Here is a 9,554-nt window from a genome sequence, read left to right as displayed (position 1 = left end):
ATTTATCTGGAAAGCAAAGGGGAAAACATTTAAGCCTAATGACTAATGCCTAATGAGGAAAATGAAAAGACCACTTCACTTCCCCATCACAGTTCATTATTTCCATTTTTTTTCATCTTCATCATTCACTCACTAACAAACTGACCTTGCTTTGTGTTTTGAGTTGGGAGCTAATTACACTGTAAATCTGTTAGTGTCTTACTTTGACTGAACTGTGACTTTGCTGCTGCTGAACCATGAACCCTTTGAGTGTTTCCTTGCAGTGATGACCCGGTTTCCGCCGCTCTTCCCATTAAATGTTGCCGTGTCTCCACCTATCAGCCCGCTCTTTCCGTCTCGGGTATAAACAGGCAGGCTGAAATGAATGGAGAGGTGTATTGTTGGAGGAGCAACCGGCACCAAACAATGGCAAGAATGGCTCTCACCAATAGCTGTAGCTGCACGGGCGCTGACATCATATCACTCCCACATCTCTCTCTTGATTTCAGCCCCACCCGCTCCTTTCCATTAGCAAGTCAGTCCGTGTCCCTGTGTTATTTAAAGCCAGAGATCCTCCCTCTCACCGAGCCACTGTGTTGCATTTGTCTGCCTCGCCGCTTGTGTGTCTGGCTGTATGTGTGTGTGTGTGTGTGTGTGTGTGTATGTGTGTGTGTGTGTGTGTTGGGCTGTGTGTGTGTGTATGAGAGTGCGCTAAAAAACCCAGGCAGCCAGTGGGAGAGCTAGAGAGCGGGGAGAGAGACACGGGGGAAAGGCAAAAAGCATCTGAGAAGGGAGAAGGAACGGGAGTGTGAGACAGCTATGAAATTCATCCAAGCTATTTGCTTACTGCTTCTCTGTCCAGCTTTGAGCCTCAACACCAGGTAAGAGATAAATAAGAGGAGAGGGTGTTTTTTTGTTTTTTTTGTCAGTTTCTTCCTGATAGAGACTCTGAAAGAAAAAGGGAGTATAGGTTCAAAGCATACAATGGGCAATCTTAGATTACTAATCTGAAGGGCTGTTCGGTCCTGTCAAATACTGAAGCCTTAATTTCTCCTGGCGGAGCCTCTGTGTGTGCTAAGCATGTTGGAGACTGAGAGACTTTGAAGGGAGGATGGAAGAGCTTATCTGTTGAACTAGGCTATTATCTTTCTCAGTTCTGGGCAGGCTGAGGACAGTTGTCCTTTTGTGGTGGTAATTCACTGAATGCGATGCCTCTTTGAATAGTGGTGACATTGCTTTTTGGGACTTTTGCTGCCCGCTGGTCTGGCAGGGAGCAAGTTGAAGTCGGGGGAACTGCGAGAAAGGACAAGGCTACTTGTGTTGCAGTGTCTTGAAAAAGAGCAGTTGTGTGTGTGTGTGTGTGTGTGTGTCTCTGTCTGCCGTGCGGCGTTTGTATATGTGTGTGTGTGTGCGATGTAAGGCTTTGGAAGAAGCTGAAGGAAGAGTGATGGGTAAGAAGAATGAATAAGAGAGGAATGTGTGGACAGGGGGAGTTTTGATGATTAATTAAATCATTGATAAAATCATCCTTCTTCTCTGCCAGTGCCTGACACCGCTGCCTTAATGAGAGCTGTGAGTGGAAATTCAGGGCTTTGACTATACCATGGAGACATCACACGCAGGAAGGCATGCATTATAAAACTTGCCTTTCCCTTTTTCTCTTCACTGCCCCAAAACATTTCAATACTGTTTTTCATCTTTTCTTGGTGAATTAGTTGAATGCAGTTGCAGGGGAATGAACGTGAAGGGAGAAGGATGGCTTTGAAGTCAGTGTTTTTCTTTTTGTTTTCATTAACTAAATAGACAAAATACCTACATTTTATTTATTTATTTTTAATTTTTTTGCAGCGTGATGCCAAACACATGAACGTTCCACCATGTGAATAATGTCTTTTGCCCCTGGGAGTTACATTAGACGGAGATTTGTAGAGAAAGAAGTCAAGGTTATTGCCCACATCCAGCATATTTGTCAATAGCGGAGAGGTACACTGATGATGTATGAGTCATATAACTAGGGGCAGTATTGATGTATTAACCTCTAGCATTTAGTAGTCAGCAAATTAAGCACTCACACACCCTTTAACACACCTACAGTTTTGTTGCATGCATAAATAACCTTTTGGAAGAATTCAGTCTGTTTATCAGCATTGTATTTTTTGGTTGATTTTGATCATGAATACCTTATTTAGCTCATTTTAAGCTTATGAAACTAATATTTTGATTTGTTTGTCCGTTGGGGTTTATTTTTTATAGTGTGTACAGTCACCAGCACTCGAGGTGATGATGTTGTTGGCAGGTCAGCACAGATTGTGTGCTGCCTCTTGAGGGGGAATGTCATGAAAAGTAATTACCAGAACACACAGATAATCAGTTTTAAGTTTGTTTCCAAACTCCACATGTAGCGAAGAGGCTGTGTAGGTGGCTTTCTTCCAACTCAACCGTCACCTACTGAACCTTCATTTGGTTTTTCTTTTTAATGTAGGAAAATAAAAACTAAACATGCGCCAGGTCCTGAACTGATCTGCGGCGCCGCATCTGCTCCGCTTCCCCCCCACAGGAAGCTCCAGCTACGACCAGCTAATCTTATAATGATGAAATTGGGTAGAAAAAAAAAAAAGAAGCTATTTGCAGGAATTAAAATAATAAATGGGATCTGATTACAAGTTACTCCTACCCCCAAGAGGATCTTTTCCAGTGTGGGAGACTGAAATACTCTCTTGAAGCAAGTCCCACCGGTTTAAAGCGGATCATAATCGGTTTCGTGGACGTTGTGTCGGCGAGATGATTGAACTCTGCGGTCACCTGTAGCTTGTGGTGTTGTATTTAATTACAATATATCAATATAGTGAGATGTTTGACCTGCTTCTCTTCTTCTTCTGATTGTAATCAAGCGCCTGTTAAGATTTGAACTCTTTCCAAGACCGACATTGAACTTTGACACTCGTATGCAAAATGTATGGGATAGTGGTATTTGTGTTGGTGACGAGGACGACGAGTTTTTAAAATGGTCATTATTTTAAATTGTAATGAAAAGGGCAGCGATAAGGCCATACAAGGACGGCTAAAGGTTATTTTATATTTCTTAAAGATTTGTCGTCACTACGAGCGTCCACGAATGGATTCAGTTAAAGGTCAGAGCTGAAAAAGAGGGAGACTGGTTGATCCGTAGCACATGTCCGCTCTTGTCTTTGTTCCACTCCTCCTGCAGAGGGCTACATGTGTTTTGTCTACTGTTATCCCTGTCAAATGTGCATAATTAGCTATGCTTTTAATAGTCAGTGGTAATTAGCCAGTGTAATATCGTGCTATGTTGTCTTTTGATCTAGCGCTGCCCTGGAGAGGTTTGACTGAGGCAATAACAGTTGGCAGAGATGCATTTAACATAAAGCTGTGGAAATTGCTTTTTATCATTGCTAACATGGCCGGATTGTGTTGAGAGCAGAACAGAATATTTCATTCATACTCCTCTTTTGTTTTTGTTTTTTTTGATGTGCCATATTTTAAACTGAAAATCTTGAAGAGGTATTCAGCTTTAATTTTCCAGGGAATAATTTAATTCTGTCGGCAGATTTTTTTTTGTTGTTGTTGCTTTTGATCTCGCCGGCGCTCAAAACCTCTCTGGAGTCGATTGGCTCCTAAAACACATGTCATATTCGTGTTGTTGCTCCGGAGGTCATGAGCCCAAAAAAAAAAACAAGGCTCATCATTTGTGACATCCTCATTTATTTATTTTTTGTTGAGATAGTGGAACGTCGAAGGGACTGACTGCGAGGTGTATCTGCTGCTGCAAAATGAACTGTGACTTGAGCTGTCTCGTCCACATATTGCTCTGCCTCGCTTTGCTTGATTCACTATCGTCACATCAGCGGTGCGTGAGGGAATCCATTTCATATGTTAACTGCAACCTCCCATTATGTGACCTGATGGAGTTGCCTTAAGGAATGTGAATTAATGGAATAGGAACGGTTTCAATTTTTTCCGTATGATAGCAGCATTTGTTAAACCCTTTGGTCGACGCCTAATTCTGTTTTATAGCCTAAACATCTGAAAGGCATCTTGTGAGCTTTCTCAGTTTTGTTACGCACGCTGAAACACTGATATTTAAAAAAACAAAAAACTTAACCATGTTACAAGAAGTTCAAGAATTCACAATATTGAACAGTACAGAATATAATTCCTTATTTTAGTGCCAGCCCCTGCTGATATGAGAACTTGATTAAGAAGGATTTGTTTTTAATGAATTGAGTGGGTTACTCAGGGCACATAATGGTGCTGCAGGGCTATGTGTCATTGCAGAAATCAATTGGTACTTAGGCAGAAGACAAGGCTGCATTGACACTAGTCCCATGAGATATGACTGTCCGCCTCTGGGTCAGGGTTGGGGAGGCGACCACAGTCCGATCGCTCTTTTCCATTTGGCTTGTTTTGTTTTTTTTTCCCCCCCGCAGATAAAACGGCTCCACCTTTTATACACGCCCTCAGAAAAATATTTGACAGATTTTCTTGACACCATCTTTGATGTCTCCTACCTTAAGCAGACTGTTCTTGGAAACGGTGCTATCTGGTGGGATCTCCACAGCATCAAATATTTATGAGTATTTTGGACGGCAATTAACAGGACTACAGAGAGCCTGGGATTATACGTAGAGTGCAAACACACAGCCGCGTCGCTTTATATCTTAACATCTGCCCGTGGATACGAGCATACTGTAAATTAAACGAGTCTCTCTTTAGGGTCAGACATGAAAAGGAGGATAGTTTATGGGATGTAGATTAATGACGGAGCTGGGCACGAATTCTAATGAATGTGACATTATATTGTTGACCTTGGACATTTCTCCAGTAAAATACCCTTCTGTCATAACAGCATGTTGTCCTTATATTGACTCATGAGACTCTCAGCGGTGAAACCAGATACTGTATCAGCGTAATGTGTGAGGAAACTGCTCGGTGTTTGTGCACTTTCTTTTCATAGAAACTCTTTTTCAAGGATGAAGCAACGTGTCATTGTTCAGCTGTTTTCTCTGCCCAAAGGGTTGTGACGGCTGCCCGGCCTCCTCCGGCCTCCTCCGCTCAGTCTGATGCATGTTTTGCCGAGTTGAAAACATCCCGCGGATCATCATTTACATCCGATCAATACTTTCTTACGGGTGACAATGAATAAATTCAATCAGGACGTACAGCAGCTGAGAGAAAACTCCCCATGATATCTCATTGACAAACACCTGCAGCCTGAGTTTTGCTTTTTGCTCTGCAGTTTAAAAATGCTCAGATGAAACTCGCGGCGTGGAGGTGTTTCACAAACACTGTCTGACACGTTGGGACGGTGAGAAATGACTGGAGGTCAAGTGTGGAAGTGTGGAGCAGATGTGGAATTAGACCCAACTATTGACTGAGGTGGGGGTGGGGTGGGTGGGGGGGTGGTAATGTCGATCTATTCATTGATGGACTACAAATGGTTGGCAGGGATAATGACTGAGTGGAAACAATCCACCTCTTATCCATGGGCATTGTTTAGCACTTGGATGATGAAAGAGCAACTGTTCTGAACAAATAAGGCTGTACCTGGGTCGGTGTGGAGCGGCCAGCCTGGCTGTATTGTCTTTGTTCAAGAGAGGCTTGGCTGCGTTTTTGCCGTTTGTCTTGATTGCAGCTGAGTGACATCTTCATCACTAAATCTAAATGAACTGATGCTTTATTTTTTGTTTTTTTTCCCCTGAAGGACGTCGTAGAAGCCTCGCACCGTTTACCTAAACATTTATGTGTTTTGCGGAGCGGCAGTTTGGGTGGGAGGCGGTTAAAGCGTCAGAAGATGTGCAACCTCTGAGTGACTTTTAATGTGCAGCGGCGATCTGTGTCACCATTACGCAACATAAAACACTGGGGTGTGTGTGTGTGTGTGTGTGTGTGAGAGAGAGAATGACTAGGAGAAAAGATTAGCATGACTTCCTCATCCACACACCGAATGACATCTGTAGCAGAGACGTGATTACAGATATGACTTTCGGGGGGCGGGGTTTGAGTCCTCAAGATGAGAGGAAATGATATCCGTGCAGGCTGGTGATGTCCTCAGCACCAATCGGACCGCGAATGATTATTGAAATTCAAAGGACATAGTGCAATGGTCAAACCATGGCAACCACACAGTGGCCCACATGACAGTAATGAAGTGGGCTACAATAAACAGAACCTTGGGTGGCTCCTACAAATGAGAAAGTAATTAAAAGGACCAGGATCGGTGCAGGTTGAAGAGGAGCCAGACGTTTGATATTCAAGGCCACATTTCAGGTGCTGTGCTGTTGCTCTCAATGCTCTCAGAAGACATTTGAAACAACAGCGGTGTTTATTCTTCAAACACTCAAGAGTGCGTGTGTGTCGTAGATTACTTGTTACCACGCTTCCTGGAACACGAGGTTTTATCGTTGAACAGCATCATCCACTAACGGTGGGGATACAAGAAACTGAATATTTGCTTTGTGTTAAGACGAGGGTATTTGGGATGATGTGATTGAGGGAAAGATCATCACAAATTAAAAGGCATTTCCAGACTGTGGAAGAGGGGTGGTGTTTTAATAGCAAAGAATATGTATGAAGGACTAGAATAGTGAGTACATTGCTGCTTTTACTTAGCGAAACGTATCTGCTCTGCCGTTAACTTCATCTTAAAAGGCTCAAAACAATTATCATTCTCTTCATCAGCTCAGAAACCATTCGCATAATTGCACTTAACACTGACAGATGAAATGCACTTCAGATGAAATGCAAATACCAATTGTCAAAAGCTGTATAGTAATAGAATAGACGATATTCATAATACCACTTGCTGCAGTGTTTTCTCAGTGACTCATGTTTTCTCTTCAAGTGTTGTATCACAATATTTGTATTGGCAGGATTTTTATACAGGATAACTGATACCGGGCAGTTTAATCAAATATGTAAACTATATTTCTTTTATTGGTTATCAGAAACACAATATCGACAAGCAACAAAGCCCGAAACAGAACGACACCGTGCTGCATCCACAGCGCTAACGCTAACCACTGTAGTCATTTAACTCTATAGTACAAAAATATATATTAAAGTATATTCAAAGTAAAAATAAAACAAAACAGTAAAACTACATGAACTTATTTCTGTATTGGACACTTGCGGGCAGTGAAATGAATTGAAAGCATCAGTGGCTCCATCACAGATGTTTTGTGGGAAACGCTACTCGGGGCTGAGGGGTGATGATTCTCTGTTGTGGTCGCACATTGTCATTTGATTCATTTTTAGCACAAAAGTTTGATTAGTGCAGCTTTAAAATTGGTCATTTGGTATTTAAGTCAAGAATTCTTATACACTGAGATCACAACTGTACATTAATTATTACTTGTTTGGTACACGTTGTCTTCTCTACATACTCTACCTCGAATTCAACGCTACGATAACTGATTTTCTTTTGGCCACTAGGGGGCAGCAGAAACAAGTTGTGTGTATATTTACATATGCAGAGCAACAGATAAAATCATTTGAAATCATTTTTGCTTCTGCCTGGTGTGTGTAAGGCCAGTGTTCACTCTCTTTTAGCTCTGTTTTCGGTCTCTACCAACTCCCCGAGGGAGACATGAGGCTCTTTAGCTGCTGAATGCTCCACCATGTTCACCAGCTGCTAACTCTTTCTGTTGTTTGGTGCTCAGCAGACAGTGGTACAGTGTTTTTTTTTTTTTTTTTTTGTGCTAAAAACAGCTGCTTGCTGCTGCTGCTGAACATGAAGGTATGAGGAAGGATGTGTGGAGAGTCAACCAGAACGGTAAAGTTAAGGGCAGCACATCTAAACACAGAGCTGAGCCTCCATAAAGCTCCACAAAGCTGAGGAGAGCTTCAGATTCAGGGCAGAAATTCAGTGTCTGTTCATCACGTTGTCATTTTATATTGTCACTGTAAACCTATAGATTAGAGCTGCTTTAAGGAGGCTACAGTTTCTGATGTAAATCATTACTGCTGCATCATCCAGCACTTGCTTCCACTCCTTCGGTGCTGTCAGTATAGATATTAGAGTTCGGTTGTCACAGTGACTCTTGTAATTGGCAGGCACTTAATTGCCCAGTCCCCATAAACAGGATGCTTGTGTTCTTTCAGTAATGAGTCATTAGCGAAAGGCTCTGCTTTTTGTTTTACAGTGAAGTGCAATATGTAAAACCATAATAAACAAAAGCTGTGCACCGTCTCTCGTCCCACTGGCACATGACATATAAATTGCCTCTGCTCTTTCCACCGGATTGTTATCGAGCACCAATGAGTCAATTCCCTCTGAAGCAAAAGGAGAATGCCTCGGTCACTTGCTCATGAATGTAAAGTGATGTTCAGGGCCCTTCATATGTTGTGTGACGTACTGTAGATGCCATGAAATTACATTTAAGCCACAGTGTATTTATCCTCCTCATTTCACATGATCATATTCAGTTTGATCCTGACGTCTTTGTCGGAGTCTAAATAAGATCTTGGCTTTTTATTTCGCAGTTATTCAGTTTAGATATTAATTTTCCTGGAGCCCCCAGGACGGATGAATCATCTGAATCAGTTCACACAGTCATAAATAGTTCCGTTTATATTCAGCTGATTAATGTTAGGGCTGCAACTGGTGAGAAAAAGTCCATGAAATATCTTGTGTTGTCCGAACAACGGACCAAAACCAAGAGATACTGAGTTTACCATCGTATCAAACTGAGAAAATCTGCACATCCTCATGCTGGACAAGCTGGAACAGCAGGATATTTGGCATTTCTGCTTAAGAAATTATGAGATTTAAATAATCTTATTAATCTTAAACAGCCCCCTAAAGAATTAAACAACTTCCCCGGGATTTGTTCTGTTTGTCTTAATCATTTAAGCTAGTTTAGCATAATAACATTATTACTTTATTCATAAGGCACAAACTTCAAATTTCAGTGGAGAATTTGTTTTTGCATTGGTGCGGAATCATTCAGCATTTTAACATTGTGTTGCTTCGGCTTTTAATGTCATGAGACATGTTTTACAGAACGACACTGATTGGTGATGTCTAATTACCGAATGATGTTGGATTGCATTTCCAGGGGGTGTAAACAGATTAATTTGAAAATGATTGACGCTAGCAGAAACGGATCAAAATAGTTTGACTACAGGCAAACAAAACAACAAAAATTACAACAGGTTATAAACATTTAACATCACAGTTGAATCCTGGGTAAATCTGCTCCTGATGAGCAGATATTCATTAAGACATTTTCTCTGCCACAAACCCTTAACATAGAAATCCTGTGGGAATTCATTAATTACAGCAGCTACAGTACACTGGGTTTAAATATCACGCGTAAATGTCATTCACACTGATGGAGACGAAACATTTACCTGCTGTTTCCTTTACCTCCCAGCTGCCGTAGGTCTTTCTCCACCTTTTATTTACCCGGAGAGCAGTTGCTAAGCAGACACACGTCTCGGCAACGGCATGTTTCACATTCACAAAGTTACACTCTCTGACACCGGGGGAGCCGCCCTTCACAGATCACATGGTCTTCTTTTGAACGGCTCCACTGAAGCAGTTAGTTTGTGGG

General features: G+C 41.8%; 1 protein-coding gene across 1 annotated transcript in view; it reads left to right on the top strand.

Moving 5' to 3' along the window:
• Positions 1-562: 562 nt before the first annotated feature.
• luzp2 (leucine zipper protein 2) overlaps positions 563-9,554 on the top strand; it is a 135,527-nt gene continuing 126,535 nt past the window's right edge. Inside the window, exon 1 of the mRNA XM_023393102.2 lies at positions 563-860. Coding sequence (XP_023248870.1) covers positions 799-860 — 62 coding nt within the window. The 5' untranslated portion in view covers positions 563-798. The remainder of the gene's footprint in view (positions 861-9,554) is intronic.

The sequence above is a fragment of the Seriola lalandi genome, unplaced genomic scaffold (assembly GCF_002814215.2).
Source record: "Seriola lalandi dorsalis isolate HSWRI2012SDOR001 ecotype SW California unplaced genomic scaffold, Sedor1 jcf7180002054929, whole genome shotgun sequence".
Classification (NCBI taxonomy): Eukaryota; Metazoa; Chordata; class Actinopteri; order Carangiformes; family Carangidae; genus Seriola; species Seriola lalandi.
Note: the sequence above shows the minus strand (reverse complement) of the source record. Positions and strands in the feature narration are given on the sequence as shown.